The sequence below is a fragment of the Triturus cristatus genome, chromosome 1_2, assembly GCF_964204655.1.
Source record: "Triturus cristatus chromosome 1_2, aTriCri1.1, whole genome shotgun sequence".
In the NCBI taxonomy this organism is placed as follows: Eukaryota; Metazoa; Chordata; class Amphibia; order Caudata; family Salamandridae; genus Triturus; species Triturus cristatus.
This window is the reverse complement of record NC_140580.1, coordinates 726,728,733-726,748,054: the sequence shown is the minus strand read 5'-3', so window position 1 is coordinate 726,748,054 and position 19,322 is coordinate 726,728,733. Positions and strand designations below refer to the sequence as shown.

At 43.0% G+C, this 19,322-nt stretch overlaps 1 protein-coding gene across 11 annotated transcripts in view; it reads right to left on the bottom strand.

Moving 5' to 3' along the window:
* Nucleotides 1-2,985: 2,985 nt before the first annotated feature.
* Nucleotides 2,986-19,322, bottom strand: part of LOC146867905 (uncharacterized) — a 1,103,481-nt gene continuing 1,087,144 nt past the window's right edge. For all 11 annotated transcript variants that reach the window (XM_085608614.1, XM_085608620.1, XM_085608616.1 and 8 more), the window contains one exon: nucleotides 2,986-3,965. In XM_085608614.1, the coding sequence (XP_085464740.1) occupies nucleotides 3,834-3,965 (132 nt within the window). In that variant the 3' untranslated portion in view covers nucleotides 2,986-3,833. The remainder of the gene's footprint in view (nucleotides 3,966-19,322) is intronic.

Here is a 19,322-nt window from a genome sequence, read left to right as displayed (position 1 = left end):
AGTATTTGTTTGCACACCACAAGTCTGACAAGCTTGCTTTCTCATCTTCCTTGAAGGTCTGTGTACCGGAATTGTCTGGCCCATAGTGAGAATTACAGTGGATTTGGTTGTCTGATTCTGTCTACTCTCCTGGTCAGCAAAGAAACCAGAGGAAAGCATAGACAAATAACCCTAAGGAAACAAAGAAATGCTTCCTGATTTTCTAAAAAACATATTTACTGCATTTTTTGCTAGGTTACAATCATTGTGGTGCAACAGAGGGATTCCCATACGGGGCGTCATGAGATCAGACACCGTTCCGAGGTGAACAAAATCATATGATATGAACATTGCACAAATAGCACAAAATATTCAAGCAACACACAGGCGGAATATTCTCAAGACCCACAATGATAATTATACAAACTTGTTACCTCTGAATAGAACAGTTATAACTGGGAGCAAGGGGATACAGAGGTAGGAGTGGTGCATGTGGGTCATCGCAGTGGTGCATGAGGATAGAAGTGCAGGTTACGGTCATGGGGTAGAGATGAGGGTCCGATATGTCCCTGTAGTGACAGAAACGAGGAGAGGGAGACAACAGTTCTGATGGCAAATAAGGGTGATGGTCCATTGTACGGCTGATGTACATATGCAGGGGTGCTGGGCAGCTCATGTTGGGGTAGGTCTCAAGAGGGCGAAACGCCTGGGGACATATGTTGAATAAAGGGTTTCCCATTATGGAGATATTGGCCGCTTGTGAAGATGTTGTATTTCTTCATATTGAAAGGCTGTTCCCTAAGCTGCCCCCCACTTACGAATAGTGTCCTGCCAGGCTGCCAACAGAAGTGCATGGTTGGCCTTCCATAGTAAGAGTGTTCTCTAGACAAGAAGAAGGGCCATCCCTGGTAAACGAGTGGGCACGGAGTGCTTCTCTCTGCATTTAAATATGCCGAAAGTGCAACCCTCCCAGGTAAATAAGTCTGTGAGGTCAATGACAGCATGCAGTGCAGTGTGGACAGCGGGAGGTCCACAGCATATGGTAAAAATCAGCATCTTCAGCTGACAGCGGGGGCAATGGGGTCAGCCTTGGGTAAATCGCGATGAAGCTGTGGGGGGTTAAATATGCCCGGTGCAGGTTATGATATTGGATGTTTTTGATTCTTGTATTCCTGGATACGCTTTCTGGAAAGGCCAGCGCCTGAAGCCATTTAGCATCGTGGAAGACTCTTCCCATGTCCTCCTCTCATTTTGCCTGTAGGGGAGTGAAGGAGGCACCAGTGTGGGTCTGCAGCCCTCGATAGAGCCATGTAATCAGATGACCCCATCCGCCATGGTGAGGAGTGATTGCAGCACTGCATGGGTAGGGGTTCTTATGGTCTCTGATTTCCTTGATAACAGTTCTCACTTATGAAGATCTGACAAGCTCTCCTGAGACAACTGTAGGAAACGTATTCCCATTATCATATTTAGAACATGTGTCTGCCCATTAACAGTATTGCTACATGTTTGCTAAGGTCTGATGAAAAGACATCAGGGCTAAATGTACAGACCTTATGTCTAGCACATTTATGTGGACTTCGATTTGCTAGTAATCTAATGCTCTTCCACTGATCACTTTAGCAGAAGTGCTCCTCAGCAAAGGAAAGACTTCTGTTCAGATCCACTATTCTTGGAATGACCAACCTGTCATCAGGGAGAACTTAAAGGCGATCATCAGTCTGACACAGTCCTTCAAATCTCTGATCACTTGTTTCGATTGGCTAACTACTTGCTCTTAATGTACATGATTCTCAGCTCACAGTACTGAATAACTAGGATGCATGATAACAGCCTGTGCTCTTCTGAAGACCTATAATGCAACCGCTGTGCAGAAGTTAGCGTGCAGCAACCGCATTCTTTGAGTTAATGCCATGCACAATTTACACTTGTTCACGGAGAAGCCACTCAAATAGAGCTACAGTGGGAGGGATAGAGAGGTGTGGCTCACTGGTTAGAGGCAGCAGACCCGAAAGCAGAGAATCGGCCAGGGACCAGGGTTCAATTCCTGACGCGGCAGGGTCGTGGACCAGGGTCAAAACGGACTTGATAATTCTCCCCTCGGTACCTACTCTAACCAGGGACACACTCGGCAACTCTGGGCATTAAGCTTGCCTCATCTCTACAACGGCCCCCCACAGACGCCGGGGATGCCTGGTTTCACCTTGGAGATACCCAGAAAGGGACCATCTCACAGGGATAGCCAGGACGGGTTCCCCAGCGGTCTATAGCGCCGGGACGCCCCGTTGCTGGGGCAGCTGTGCGCTTTACAAGTCTACAACATTTACCACTGGCAATGCTCTTGCCAGCCATTCAGCCACCCAGTTTTTGTGGGTGGGTATGTGAAAAAAGGCAACCTATTTACTTGCTACAGGTGATGAAGGCCAGGACTGGACACAAATGTTCAAACCAGCAATGCACTGCAGTTGCTGCAATTAAAATGGGACCTTCTGGCCCTTTTTAGGTCATGGCAGCCCATCCTACTCTGAAAGTAGCCCCCTACCCTACGGCTCACAGGTAGACTGCCAGAGTGGGAGGAAGGTGAGTACTGCCCTGCTGAAGACCCAGGAATGGAATTCACTATTGTGTTTCGTTTTTTAACCAGGAATTACCAGGGGTCCTCTCACACTTCTATTTCCTACTGTGAACGTTATCAATGGCACCCTTCAGGGCAGCACCTAGAGGTGACCTTCATAAGACTCTAAAGCACACAGTGATAAGGCAGCCCATCAGACCAGGCAGGTTTACTTGTATGTACCTTGTTCTGGATTAGCCCTTGTCATGACCTGATCATACAATAAATATGTCTTTTCTGACTGACTTTTGAGAAAAAGAGGCTGAAGTTTAGTACATATCAGAGAGAGGAATGACAACAGCCTGTCTCCTTCTCGGATTTGATTGAATAACTTTGCAACTATATACATTCAATTTCAAGAATAGTACAAAAACGTTCATGGAAAGATGAGCTTTTGTGATTGGTTTTTATTTGTAAATATCTGTCTTGATGCTAAATAAAGTAACTGAAAAATGAAATTTAAAGTAATTGAGCTGGCTGATGTAATAATTATTGACATTATTGAGATTTAAAAACAGATTTGTTCCTCCAAAATAACGTAAACACTTTTGGTTAATTTACATGCGAGCTGAACTCCTGGCTTTAGGACTGAGTAGCGCAAGTCCATTCTTGTCAGTTAAAATCTTTTTTTTTTCATTTGCTTTAACATTTTAATAATTATTGATTTTTTTAAATGTGTATTCGGGCAATTAAGCAAATCTATAAAAAAAACTGTGTAGCATGTAACTGCTCAAATTACGGTATTTGACATTTATATGGGAACAGCATAATTAACTTCTTACTTGTTGGTCCATCACCCAGAGATTTAAGTTTATACCTTAACCGCCCTGTGATCACACACTATGACATTAATAAGAGATTAATGAGTAAACCTTAAGTGTGAGAGTATTATCTGTGATCCAATACACTTATATAATGGAAAACATTTCCTATGTTGCTGTCCACTGGCCACAGAGTGAACACGTGATCTACAAGGGCAGAAGACCTATTGTTGCATATGGCGAGCTTGATTATGAGCCACCAGTCATTAAACATTGACAGCAGCCAAAAGTTGTTGGGCACTTCATACTAAAGGAGAAAATATTGATAAAAAATGTTGGTTAAACATTTTGGTGGAGTTGTGATTCTCTACACGGAAATGCCACCCAAAAAGACCACCCTCGTTGCAGGGAACGGTGTAAAGTACATTAATGAGACTTTTAATATTTTAAGTCTAGTCCACATGCTTGGCTGAGTAATTTCATAGTTTTTCTCTTCCGTTTTCCAGAAACACAACACGGTTTTCCTTCCTCGACTTCTCCGCTTCGAAAACGAGGAGGTGGCTTCTCAAGGTATCCTCTGGGCCTGTTCTAATAAGGGATGGATCATTTTTCTGCAGGAAAACAAAGAAATAATAAAATAATTCATGAATGGACAGCGAAACGATCACAAAAACATTCTATCCCAGTATATGGTATCCGCAGCAGTGAAGTAACTTGAAAGGGAAGGGAGAAGAGTGGCTGCATGCCTCCCAGCTAGCAATGGGCCATGAAGTGGATCAGATGTGGATGTGCAAACCAGCACCAATGGAGTAGCTTGAAGGGGAAGGGGGAAGAGTGGCTGCATACCTCACAACTAGAAAGGATGCTTGACATGGTCAGGTGTGGATGTGCAAAGAAGCATCAATGAAGCAGCTTGAAGGGGAGTGGGGAAGAGTGGCTGCATACCTCACAACTAGAAAGGATGCTTGACATGGTCAAGTGTGGATGTGCAAAGAAGCATCAATGAAGCAGCTTGAAGGGCAGTGGGGAAGAGTGGCTGCATACCTCACAACTAGAAAGGATGCATGACATGGTCAGATGTGGATGTGCAAAGAAGCTCCAATGAAGCAACTTGAAGGGGAGTGGGGAAGAGTGGCTGCATACCTCACAACTAGAAAGGATGCTTGACATGGTCAGATGTGGATGTGCAAAGAAGCACCAATGAAGCAGCTTGAAGGGGAGTGGGGAAGAGTGGCTGCATACCTCACAACTAGAAAGGATGCTTGACATGGTCAAGTGTGGATGTGCAAACCAGCACCAATGGAGTAGCTTGAAGGGGAAGGGGGAAGAGTGGCTGCATACCTCACAACTAGAAAGGATGCTTGACATGGTCAGGTGTGGATGTGCAAAGAAGCACCAATGAAGCAGCTTGAAGGGGAGTGGGGAAGAGTGGCTGCATACCTCACAACTAGAAAGGATGTATGACATGGTCAGATGTGGATGTGCAAAGAAGCTCCAATGAAGCAACTTGAAGGGGAGTGGGGAAGAGTGGCTGCATACCTCACAACTAGAAAGGATGCATGACATGGTCAGATGTGGATGTGCAAAGAAGCACCAATGAAGCAGCTTTTGAAGGGGAGTGGGGAAGAGTGGCTGCATACCTCACAACTTGAAAGGATGCATGACATGGTCAGATGTGGATGTGCAAACCAGCACCAATGGAGTAGCTTGAGGGGGAATGGGGAAGAGTGGCTGCATACCTCACAACTAGCAAGGGGCCATGAAGTGGATCAGGTGTGCATGTGCAAACCAGCACCAATGGAGTAGCTTGAAGGGGGAGGGGTAGACATGCCTCACAACTAGCAAGGGGCCATGACATGCTCAGGTGTGGATGTGCAAAGCTACAGCTCCGCAAACATTGCACTTAAGATGGCAAGCAATATATGTGTAAGCACATTTAATGAGTAATATTTGTAATAAAAACGTTAGACTTGAAGCCTATTTTGCAGCTGGATAAATGGGTGGAGGTGGGAACAAATATCAATTGCCTGCATCCTGCTGATGCAATTAGTAGTCTTTAAATCCTATTAAGTTGTGAGACCTGGCCTAGAGTCAGATTTAGCTATCTCCCAGCCTCACGTGTTCCAAAAAATATAATACAAATTACAAACACTTACATGTACACGCAGGGCTTTTGGTGAGCCCTTTTCATTCATTGGTCTGTTCAAGTGACATTCACATTTTACTTCCACCCACAGCAGCATACAGAGTAGGGCAATAGATCAGCCTGCTTCAGATATGGTCTGTGTTTAGTGTATTTTGCTCGTAAACATCTGCTTAAAAGGTAGTCTACTTAGGTACTAGGGCTGCTATGCTAATCTCTGCTTTAATTTCCTTTTTTTTTTTAAAGGTCTTTTAGGGACGGGACACATTTGACTTTTTTCTTAAAACACATGCATGTCACCTTTAGATCACAACAATATTTACTTTTTAATATCGTTTACATTTTTAATGCTCAAACAAAACCCGCGAGCTTGCGCCTAGGCCCAACTCCCAATGCTGCTCCCTCAGGAATTTGCTATCCAACCACCTTAGACTTGGAAAAGACTTTCTGAAATTCATGAAATTAATGAAGATGCACCATTTCAATCTGGCATTCAAATAAATTCACCTGGCCCAGGAGCAGCTTTATCCAAGTACAATCTAGATTATTCTCATCCAGACGGCTAAGATTGATCTGCCCCACACAAAGGACTCAGGACTCCTGCATGTCCAAGGCTTTGACGTCAGTGAGATTTCTCTAGTTGACTTCATAGCAGAAGACCCGGCACTCAGCTACATCTGGTGACTTCCAACTCACCCACTCTACCAGCACTCTGAGGCCACTAATTGGGTGCTAGCAGACCTTAACAGAACCCTTCAGTCAGCCTTCTTACAACGAGTAGCTCAGGAGCTACTGGTAGCTCTGCTGTGATTGTGACAGAGGTGGGTTCTATTTTAACTCAACTCAGAGCCAATTTTAGGAAAGGCCAGAAAGATCTGAGGCGTATTAATGGACTGCATCTTACTTTAGCCTCAGATGTAAGGTTCTGAAGATAATTTTCTTGCCAAAAGTTTTATACCTATTTAGAGCCATACAGCTGGAGGTGGAAGTGCAGTGGTTCAAAAAGCTCAAAGCTAAGTGCAGCAATTTTATATGGCAATATTCAAGGGCTCAGCTGTACTTAAAATATATGGTTCTCCCAAGAGCTCGGGGAGGTGGGCAGTGGAAAACTTTAGAATATATTACTGGGCTGCACTTCTGCAGCAAATGGAAGTTCTGTTCTCATCTAGGGGGTCATGTTGAGGCACCTGGATCGCTGAGGAGAGACCCCCACCCCCCAAGTATATTTAAATGTATTTTGGGTGGCGAAGTTAGGGGAGTGCTTTTTAAGACATATCTAACCCCGGTTATTACAAAAAACTTACATTTTTAGTAGTGGGAGCAGCAGTGAAGATTTGGAGCCAGGTTAAAAAAATAGATAGATGTTACCAAGTATACTCCTTATACACCGCTATCGCACTCCCCCTTTTTTCAGTGGTGTTTCACAATGGGATATGCAGGCAGTGGGAAAAGGCAGGGATTACCCGGCAGGGTGATCTGTTTTTCAGGAGCAATTGCAATTGCCGGGCTGCAGCTGGACTTTGGATTGGCTAAAGGGTCTTTTTTTTATTTCCACAGCTCAGAGACAGCTTAAAAAACTGGCAAATGATCATTTTTCACTCCGAAAAATTCCCATCTTGTATTTAAATTTGTTCCAGGGTACTAAGATTAGGCAGGGGCGTAGCCTGGTCAGTAATATATTTTTTATTTGGGGGGGAGGAGTGTCCGTTCATCACTGGGGTTGACTCTTGTTTCTCAGGGGATGTGGGACAGCCTTTTTTATGTTTACTTCTACGTCAGTAACACACCTTTTGATAGCAACTGCCTGGAAAGATAGTGAACCACCTATGGTACAACAGTGGTTTTCTCGACTGTTGAGTATGCATAATTTGGAGAGAACTTTGTATAACAGCAAGGGAAGGGGCGCCGGAAAGCGGCTGTCCCAGATTTGGTCCCCTATGACAACTTGGATCAAAGAGCGCTTTGCTGGGATGACTGGCTTACCCTAGAGTTCCTGGCCTCAAGCTAGGCAGATACTTTTTATCTCTGAAGGCTTCCAAGGGGAACTCGGAGTGGGCACTTTTTTTTGTTAAACATTCAAATTAACTGGCTGTATAGTTTGTTACAAGGGGGTGGACTACAAGTATTGGTGATTTAACAGCAATGAAATTATTTTGTTAAAATGTATAAAGCACTTTGTAAGATATTGGTTAACCCAGTGGGGGCTAATCCTAAAACTATTTAATGTATGTCCTGACATCAGATGTAAAACGAATTTGGGTACTGTAAAATCATGTTATGCTCAATAATAAAAACTAAAAAAAATAATCATGAGGTGGCTCCATTTGTAGCCCCAGACGACTGACTTATTGTCAACCAGAGAAAGGATAGGAACCTTCTCAATATAAATTAGTTTAATAGTATATATTTACATTTGTAACCTTTAGCAGAGGGCCTCTTAGTCACTGAAGAAAGCAATGTAGCAAATACAGCACGATAAGAATATTAATAACGACCACACAAATTGGTCGAATCTGTTCTAAAAATAACACATGATCATGTGTGCCTACATTTTTCCAAACTGACCTTCATTTTTCGTTTTAATATATGTGTAATTGAAGAACGTGATATGGAAAAAGTAGTGCCGGACAGTTTCTAGTATGGCTGCGGCACATAATTAATATACTGCTGCTGTATAATAAGGCAATGTGTTATTATACCCAGAGGGAATTCTCAGTGTCAGAATAATCTTGCTCACGTTTGCTGCTATTTGCAAGGATAAGCAACTGCACTCTAGGGCAAGCGAAGAAGGACATATTAGGGAAATCTTTGTCTCTGATCGCCCAGAAGGTTGTTTGGAATTTTAAGATAAAGTATATTTAAATCGCACTGATCATGATGTCAAAACAGATACTGTAGTATGTCTTAAGGAAACACTAGGCCCTACATACATATTAACAGTTTGCATATTTTAAGTGAATGCTTTGAAAAGCCAAGAAAAGTTCTCAGCCACATTGCCTGGCGGTGAAGTATAGTTGCCATTTCATGGGACACTAGGAAAATGTAGAGTCTACATTCTAAATGAGATCATTGGGCCTGATGCACTTAAATGAAAATCTAAAACAGGAGAGATAGCATTGCTGTCTTAATTTTGACATTTTGATATTCACAGGCCTTTTATAATCCGATTTGACACCAGCAGGTGTCGTTAGCTGTGGCCGTGCAGGTAAGAGCGATGGGGCTGGGTTGGGGGGGGGGGGTAGGGGGGGGGGGAGGATTTCAACAGACAACAGCGTGATATAATTAATAATTTATTTAATTTTCCCTTGTGGTCGTCTGTCAAATCTCCCCCCCACCATCCCGGCCCCACCGCCCTTACCTACACGGGCCGCGGTTGGTTGTAGTTTTTGCAGGACTTCCCCTGGGAAGACCAAATCTGTCAGGCTGATTTATGACTACGTAAAATCTGCCTGTGGAGGGTTTGTATACAAGTGTGATTTGCACTTAATATTGTCCAGTTCTCGTAGATATTTGTGTGAGTAGGCTTAGCGTATGACTCGTTTCACAGAGTATGCCACACCTTTTCGGGGAAAAGTATGTCAGCCAAGATAGTTGTGTTTTACTCTACGCTTAGGTGTGACTTATGTTTGTGTTTCCTGAAGTAAGACATGATTTTGTGACAAAAAGTGAGTGTGATTAACTATAACGTATTCTTGTAAATTCTTGAGTATGTCATGCCTAAGCCTGGAGTAAGAGTAAAGTGCACATGGGAAATTCTTTGTAAATCAGGTCTGGATGTTATGAGGTAATTCACATCTAAGACAGAAGGAAGGCACACTTTGTAGTCAAATACTTTTGTAGGGTTACAGAAGCAAACTGATGTATAGCTCATTACAGAGAGTCAGTGTGTGTGTTCTTTGATGCATTTATTTTGCTGCAGGACACATTTTTAATTGTTGATTTATGGGCCATTTTATTTGGGAAAAGAGGGGTGTTTGGATCCTTTAGTCTGTCATAAACCTGCAGCCTTGCTCACTAATTGTCGGTGTCCAATCATTTGTTTTTACTTTGCTAGCATGATAACATATTGTTGAGCTACAGTTTGTTTTTAAAAAGTAAAGATATATGTTTACACAGACTTTCTTAAAGATGCAAAGTGAACTAGACTTTTTGATATATTCCACGGTGCTTGCCACACAGTTTTCTGTCATACACACTCCTTTAGAATGTGCATATATTGTGGGCCCTGGCAGCAGTGACATTGCATTTTAAATTGTGTACACCTGCCATCGTTACCCGAAGCACATGCTCAAGAGAAGTGTTCACTAATAATGGCCCACATCGGGTTTTTGTAATATAGTATAACACTTATCTATGCAGTCACTTTTTCTTATGTAACACCATTACCATTAATAAGCGTCCCATTTATTTTTTTACATGTTTTCTTATAATGTGTTAACAATTGCTATAAACAAAATTAATTACAAAACAAACAAAAATAAAGCAGTATCTCTCCTATGTACAGCCCAGCCCAACAAATTTGTAATGTGTTAACAATTGCTAAAAACAAAATAAATTACAAAACAAACAAAAATAAAGCAGTATCTCTCCTATGTACAGCCCAGCCCAACAAATGTGAAGCTTGTGTTTGGGTGAATTAATATATATATATATATATATATATATATATATATATATATATATATATATATATATATATATATATAAAAACAGAACTGTGGTTGATCGGGGGAGGAGCGGGCATTTGAGAAAGGCAATGTCCGAAACGCGTCATGCCCATGCTCTTTGAAATAAATCCCATATATATATATATATATATATATATATATATATATATATATATATATATATATATATATATATATATATATATATAATATATATATATATATATATATATATATATATATATATATAATATATATATATATATATATATATATCATTTTCAGATAAAAATGGATTTTCAAAATGTAATTGAAGCTGATATTAGAGTGATAAATCATGGGCGGAGTATGCGTAGTGGTGCTCCGCGGAGTTCCACGAAGTAAATAAAGAACCTCCGTGGAACTAAGTGGAGTTCCGTTCTGCTGCCGGAACACAGTCACCACACAAAGCAATATATATTTTTTTTAAAACACCACTTACCTTGTCTTCTCCCTGCCCTGCTCCTCATCGTGGTGTCTCCTTTCTTCCAGCGTCCTCCTTGCATCCCTGTAGGTATTACGTCTTCCGTGAAGTGTGCATGCGCAGTTCACGCATGATGTAATACCTACCGGGACGCAAGGAGGAGGACGCGGGAAGAAGGGAGACACCTTGGCGAGGTGGAGGGAAGGCAGAAGACAAGGTAAGTGGTGGTTTCTTTTAATTTTTTTAATATGGGGCTGGCCTCCTACTCCGCTCTGCCACGGAGGCGGAGATTTGCCCAACTTCGCATTCCCAGCAGAGCGTTGAGTTGGTAAATCTCTGCAAACTCCGCTGGCGGAGCAGAGTACGATGCCAGGGGTTATTTATTGCAACTATGGCTGTCATGTATTACCCATGCAGAGGAATTCCAAATTGCAAAAAGCCCTTTTACATAACTGCTGGCAACCCTGCCTGATGCACCGAGGGGACCACTGTCGGTAATCTTGCATGGGGTGGCCACTATTATAATTTTGCACGACGTGCTCACTATTACAACACTAATAATATTAGTAGCATGGGACGATTTGTATTGAAAATAAGTAACTCTTATTACAGGAATGGTTGGAGACCTCTGCCTTAGATAAATAAATGTGGGCAGTGCTTGTTTATCATTGTCAATGGCCTACTGGGAATATGCTTCCATCAGAGATGTATCAGGAGGGGAAGCATGGGGTGGCAGAGGTCATGTTGCAAAGAAACACCCTTTTCTGAAATGCTTTGGGATAAATGTAGCAGCCAAGGAAAGAGAGTAAAATTGCAAAGAAGACAGAATAAGAGATAAAGAAATGGGAAGGGAAATATGAGAAAAAGAAGAACAAGCATTAATAAATGCATTAGGCTTCGCATTTGTGATTAATAATTAGCTGTTTTTTGTTGTAAGTTATATGTTGCTGAGTAGTTGTACAATATAAGTTACAGAAAGTCTGTTAAAGTGTTATGACTTGTTTATGTACAAAAAGGCAATATATTGTGCTGTTACTAGGGGTATAGTGTGGGTAAGTAATAGCAACATTTTGAAAAATTACAGGGAAATAAATTAATTAATAGTAATGTTATGGGTTTAGAGATAGTTCTGAGAACCTTTGGGCCCGGTGCACAATTCAAAACTTGACTCTATTCCGTGTAAGGTAACTGCATTTGTGACTGCCTGTTTAGTAGTATTGCAATATTCGGTGTTTAGACAGGTTCCTAAAGCTTTGGGCCCCAGTGCCACTGCACTTGCTGCACCATTCAAATCAAGCTCCATTGAGCTGCAAGATAACTACAATTTTGTCTGCATATATAGTAGTAAAATATAGCAATATTAAGTGCTTAGAGGAGTTCTGACAACTTTTGGGCCCAGAGCCACTGCCCCTGCTGCATCATTCAAATTATCACCCTGTTGTCTGCAAGGTAACTGCACTTGTGACTGTCTGTTTAGTGGTAAAATACAGCAATATTAGGTATTCAGTGGGGTGCCAGGAGCTTTTGGTCCTTGTGCCACTGCAGCTGCTGCACTATTGAAATCATGTCCCTAGTGCTTGCTAGATAACTGCACTTATGACTTGCCTGTTTAGTTGTAAAATATAGCAATATTAGGTATTTAGCAGAGTTCTAACAACTTTTGGCCCTGGTGCCACTGCACATGCTGAACCATTTAAATCAAACCTTTTTCAATTGCAAGGTAACTGCAATTGTGGTTGCCTGATTAGGAATAAAATATAGCAATATTAGGTGTTTAGTGCGGTGCCTTGAGCTTTTCGTCCCGGTGCCACTTCACCTGCTGCACTATTGAAATCATGACCCTAGCGCTTGCTAGATAACTTCACTTGTGACTGCCTGTTTAGCTGTAAAATATAGCCATATTAGGTGTTTAGTGGAGTTATGACAACGTTTTGCCACTGCACCTGCTGCCCCACGCTCCCCTCTCTACTTAACTGGACGGAGGGCGCGGACGCGCGCAGCGGCGCTCAGATTACGAGTCCCCTGCTAGGTACTCTATTGTTAGCCAGTCGAGTTGTGGAACGAACCTTTTGAGCTGCTGCTCCTGAATTGTGTCAGTTGTTGCCCTGCTTTGAATTTTTAAACTTGCTCGTTTGCACATGCTTTTTTAATTGCCATATTTGCACATCTCTCAATCTTAAATCGTTTTAACTTTTTAGTGTTGTTACCTTGATTGCTGACTACTGCATCACCTGGTCCGCTGCCCCTGACCCCGTTCCGCCACGGCTTGTGCCGATTGAGCGGAGGGTCGGCGGGGCTAGCAACCACTTCCGGCTGAACTGGGCACTGCAGGTCAGCGCTCTAGCGTTGCACGCCTAGCACGCTCCCCTCTCTACTTAACTGGACGGAGGGCGCGGACGCGCGCAGCGGCGCTCAGATTACGAGTCCCCTGCTAGGTACTCTATTGTTAGCCAGTCGAGTTGTGGAACGAACCTTTTGAGCTGCTGCTCCTGAATTGTGTCAGTTGTTGCCCTGCTTTGAATTTTTAAACTTGCTCGTTTGCACATGCTTTTTTAATTGCCATATTTGCACATCTCTCAATCTTAAATCGTTTTAACTTTTTAGTGTTGTTACCTTGATTGCTGACTACTGCATCACCTGGTCCGCTGCCCCTGACCCCGTTCCGCCACGGCTTGTGCCGATTGAGCGGAGGGTCGGCGGGGCTAGCAACCACTTCCGGCTGAACTGGGCACTGCAGGTCAGCGCTCTAGCGTTGCACGCCTAGCACGCTCCCCTCTCTACTTAACTGGACGGAGGGCGCGGACGCGCGCAGCGGTGCGCCGGCGGCCAAAGGCAAGCCCGTCTGCGCCCGTCCGCGCCAAGTCCGCTGCACGCTGCCAGTCCCCTTGTGCCCTCTGCTGCTACTATGCCAACATACACACGCGAAGGGCTTCTCTCCCTTTGGGACCGTTCAATCTGCACCCCCCACCTCCTCTACCCTGGCTCACCTATGGTGCAATGCCCTCACTGTGGCTACACCACTACGGAGACCCCCTTACTCCCTGACAAGTTAACACACCTCAAGGTGTTCAGTCTGAACTGTAGGTCCCTGGTTAGTCACTATGAGGATATTTATGATCTTCTGGCCGACCAAACACCTGACATTTTGTTTCTTACGGAAACATGGCTAACTAACGATACTCTAGCCATTCCGACCTTGTCCCTTCCACCAGATTACTTAATACAAATTCAGAACAGACCTGTAAAGAGAGGGGGAGGTCTAGCAGTGATTTTCAAATCCTCCTTTTCCTGCTCGCTCTCTCCGGCTAATATTGCGGATTGTGATACCTTCACTCTAACCGGGCTTCTGATTTACCGCCCACCTGGCCCTGTTAGGTCATTTCAGGACTCCCTGATGGCCACTATCTCTACTATGATTTTAAACTCCGCTAATTTTAACCTATTGGGAGACTTAAACCTACATTTCGACTGCAGTGAGACCTCGACGGTGAAAGGTCTCCTAGATGATCTAGAAGCATGTCAACTCACACAATTTATTAAAGGGCCCTCCCACGCAGCTGGCCACTTATTGGACCCAGTGTTCTCAAACATTCCGGACATTATTGCCTTTTCTCCAAGCCCCCTCAGCTGGACAGACCATTATTTGATCCACATTTCCATCCGGATAGCTAATAACTTTCAAAGACAGCTTCCCCCTCCTATCCCAAGACGCCCATGGCACAAACTAGACAGTAGTCTGCTCATAGACAACCTGAAAACCACGTGCCCTGTTTGGCCGGTGAATCTGGAGGAAGCAGATGTCGTATATAGAGAGTGGATAAATAAATCGTTAGACCAGCTGATTCCCGCAACACTGTCCAAGTCCAAACGTGGGCAACCTCATCTCTGGTATTCAGAAACTCTTGCTGGACAAAAAAAGCAATGTAAGCTGCTTGAACGCGCCTGGAGAAAATCCTATGACCCCCAGGCCAAAATTATATTCAGGTCTGCAACCAAAAAGTATCATAAACTAATAAAAAAAGCTAAGGCCAGCTATTACACTGACAGGATTTTGTCAAGTGCAAATCAACCTAAAACAATATTCGCTATGGTGAAAGACATGACTAAGTTACCAGAAGGCCCTAACAATACGATCACTTCCAATGCTCACTGTGACGAGATTGCCACCTTCTTTATAAGTAAAGTACAGGGTATTTACAAGTCCTTCCCCTCGACTGCTGTAAGCCCCGAGTCTACCAAAGCCGAGACTTTACAAGATCTTCCACATTCTCTTTGCACTCTCCCCCCTATTTCGGCGGATCAGATGGACAGACTGACTGCAAAAATTAAATCCGGATCCCCCGAAGACCCTGTTAAACCAGAAATGGCGCGACTTCATAAGGATCCCATTTTGTCAGAAGGTCGTATTCTGATCAATAAAACCCTGGAACTAACTACTATACCCAGATCCTGGAAGCATGCCAAGGTCGTCCCTCTATTAAAAAAACCTACCTTGGATCCCTCTAAGCCGGAAAATTTCCGACCGATATCCCTGCTGCCTTATTTATCCAAGATAGTGGAATCTTATGTAAATTCCACTCTGATTAATTATCTAGAGGTCAATGGAATTCTAGATGACTCTCAAAACGGTTTTCGGGCGAATCATAGTACTGAATCGGCCCTATTAGCCGTTACAGAGCAACTGAGGGAGATACAGGACCAAGATGGTACAGCGGTACTGGTCCTGCTGGACCTAAGTGCAGCGTTCGACACGGTCTCCCACGAGATCCTCTTAAGAAGACTGTGGGAGATCGGAGTCCGTGACGGAGCACTAGAGTGGTTTGCTTCTTTTCTGACAGACCGCTCCTTTCAGGTCCATGCTCCACCGTATAAATCAGGAAGGTTCCCGCTGTGTTGTGGCGTTCCCCAGGGATCCACACTCAGCCCCACGCTATTTAACGTATACGTCCGCCCCCTGGCCGCATTAGCCAGAGCTCGTAACATCAAATTAACATCTTATGCGGATGATACACAGTTAATTTTTTCCTTTTCCAGTGATACAGAGGCAGATATAACTAAATTTCAGGAAGATCTATTGGCAATTGCAAACTGGATGACTGAAAATCGCCTCCAGCTTAATTCATCTAAGACGGAAATATTACTGGTCGGTAAGGAACCTCAAAAATGGAACGATCAATGGTGGCCTTCTGCATTAGGCCCTGCACCCACCCCTAAGAAGGAAGTCAAAAACTTGGGTATTATGGTCGATAACCGCCTAGACCTTGACTCCCACGCCAAAAAGGTGGCAGGCACGTGCTATGGCCGAATACGGTCTCTGAGACCCATCCTGGGCTTTTTTGAACCCCAAGTCCGTCAGATGATCATCCAGGCCACGGTGCTGTCTAATATTGACTACTGCAATGTCCTTATGCTAGGCTCCAATCAATCCACAATCTACAGACTTCAAAGAGCGCAGAATGCGGCTGCACGCAGTCTGTTCGGTCTGCCTAAAAACTGTCATATCTCCCCCATACTTCATCGTCTGCATTGGTTGCCTGCAAAGCAACGCATTCAATTTAAGGCACTGTGCCTTATCCATAAAATTCTCTACTCCTTGGGCCCAAAAATTCTGCAAAATCTAAGTTCTCTATATGTCCCCACTCGGGCTCTCCGTTCTGCAGATTTGCTTTTGGCCCACATTCCTAGGATCCGGAGAAGTAGAGCTGGAGGTCGATCCTTCAGATACCTGGCCCCAAAATTATGGAACACAATCCCACTCGAAGCTCGTGTTATTACGAATCATCTGCTCTTCAGGAAGAGAATTAAGACCTGGCTATTTGCCACTCTCTAGCCCGACTCTGTGGCTCTTCCTACCTTTGGCCTGGTTGCTCAGTATCTAGTCCGTCTGCAAAGCGCTGGGACGCCCCGTTGCTGGGGTAGCTATGCGCTATACAAGCTACCATAACATAACATAACATAACTTAAATCAAGCCCCTTTTAACTGCAATTGTGACTGCCTGTATAGTAGTAAAATATAGCAATATTAGGTATTTAGAGGATTCATGACAACTTTGTGGCCCGGTTCCACTACACCTGCTGCACCATTCAAATCATGACACAGTCAAAGTCAAAAAGTTTTTATTTTTGTTACGGTACTCTTTCGAGGACCACAAAATAAAATATACATTATACTTTCCATTTAATACATTTTCAATGAGATTTTCAAAAACTTAAAAATTCTGTAACAGACGAATTCATTAGGAGGGCTTTTGCATAATGATAAAAAGTCTTTTGAGTTAACGATCCTACAGGACCGATAGATGGACTTAAGACATGTTAACCTTGCGTTTACAATTTCTGCATTTGGACATATAAAAAGTAAGTGTTCCAAATTCTGGTTGCCCCCTTGACAGAGGGTACAAAAGGCAGAACTGTCAGGCCTCCAGGAGGAGGTAAAGGTTTGTACAGGAAGTGTTCCCAGGCGCAACATCATAATTGCACGCCTTGCACCGTGTTGAAGTGTATACTCTAAATAAGGCTGGCATTGTTTGTATTCCTGGGAGGCTGCATAGATCTTATATGACGATAGTTTATTACAATGTAAGTGGTCAATCTCGTAGCTCAGTTTGGGAGTGAAGTTTTTTAGAAAAAGTTTGAGTTGGGCTGGTGACCACGTAGACAAAATTTCCACACTAACTTTTGCAAGCTGTAGGGCCTCTCGCATATTTTTTAAAAAGGTAATATGGGTAGAGCTGGTCTCGAATGTCTCTATTTTTAGTAAACTTCTTAGAGTGCCTTCTTTTGAATGAAGAAGGTTATAGGCCCACCTTATAATACTAGCTATGGCTGTAGCATATGCACTCGTGATGGTACATTCCAGTCTCAATGCCTGTACTGGGGTAGATGTAGAAATCTTCAGTAGTTTTTTCAATATTTTACCTTCTACTGAGTCCATATAGGTCCATTGTTTAAAAGGAATATATTCCGAGGCGTAAGACAGGACCGGTGAGATTTTGGCTCGATAGACTTGAATTAGTGCAGAGAAATGCCTTTGTCCAGTGGCCGAGTATAAGCGGGACAAAGCCCCAGCATGTAGGTCACTTTTCCTTTTCAGGTGATTGATTTGGTTGATGTTACTCATGTTTTGTGAGAAAATTCTGCCCAGATATGTATACTCCTTTACTTGTTCTAGCTTCTCACCTCCCAACTTCCATTCGTACCTTACCCTTTTCTTCTGGTTTGAAAAAGCAACCACTTTGGTTTTGTTTGTATTTGGGGTTAAAAAATTTTTTATAGAATACTTGTATAAAATATCTAAAAGATTTTGTAGTCCGAAAGGTGTTAGGTCAAACATGACTATATCGTCTGCGTACAGCAGGGAATGAATATATTCAGTGGCTATCTTAGGAGGAGTGCATATCCCTTGCTGCAGTTGGGAAGGTAGGTCACTTAAATACAGTGAGAATAAAATTGGAGCCAAGAGGCACCCTTGTTTCAGGCCATTTGATGTTCGTATTATCTTCGATAGGCCCTTGTCACTCCCCATTTGGACACGGCACCAGGTGTCACTGTGTAGGTTCACTATCAAATGTAATAGCTGCTCCGGAATGCCCATTCTTCTTAACTTTGACCACAGGGTCGGTCTGTCCACTCGGTCGAGAGCTGTCGAGTAATCGATGAACGCTGCGTAAATAGTTTGTTTTTTCCCTGTTGCGTACTTGTATAAAATGGTTTGGAAGATTGCTACATTGTCAGTGACTGAGTGGTTTGAGCGAAATCCGGACTGAAACTTAGGGATTAAACCCAATGAGAAGGCCCAATTTTTCAGCCTATCCAGGATTTCTGCTGCAAAAATCTTCCCGGCAGCATCCATGAGGGCAATTTGCCTATAGTTTCCCGGTATGTTTCTTTTTCCTTTTTTGTAAATCGGGATTATAATACTTCCTTTCCAGGAGTTTGGCATTTGACCACTGTCGAATATATAGTTAAATAGCGGCGAGAGCACCAGTCCCCACTCTTTATGTTCAGTTTGGTAGACCTTGATAGGTATCTGATCGGGGCCAGATGCACCCGTGCTCCTTGCCTTCCTGATATTCGTAGAGACTGACACTGCCGACGTTTTATTGATCTTAGTATCTTTAGTTTCCACAATTTGTTCTCCCGCCTCTTCATTTTTAATAGACTTATTCTGTTTATATAGCTCACGAAGGTAAATATCCCAGTTTTCTTCTGAAACAGGAGTTGCCTCCAGCTTTTTTTTGGATCCCGTCATTATTGCAATCAGTGTCCAATATTTGCGCTGGTTGTTTTGTTTAGCTGCTTGTTGGATTTCAGTCCAATTGAAGTCCTGTTTCAGTTTTTCCTGTTTAGTTTTTTCTCGTCGTATTTGATTCTTTAATCTATTGATAACCTTTTTGTTTGCTGACGAGAAGTTCAGATACTGGGCGCGTATCAGCCTATTGAGTTGTTTTACGACTGGTTGGTTCCAGTTTTTATTCTTATTTCTCCATTTACTTTTTACTGATCTGTTGTGTTCTAACTTACTTTGCAGAGCTTGTTTGAGATTATTCGTTAATTGTTCGAAATTCTTTATAGGGTCATCTGAATATATGTTAGTCAATATATTGGTTTCGGAAATTAATAGCCTCAGATAGTCCAGATTTTCTGTCCCCCAATAAATGCGACGCCTTGTTATGTTTACTTCCGTTTTTGTTGT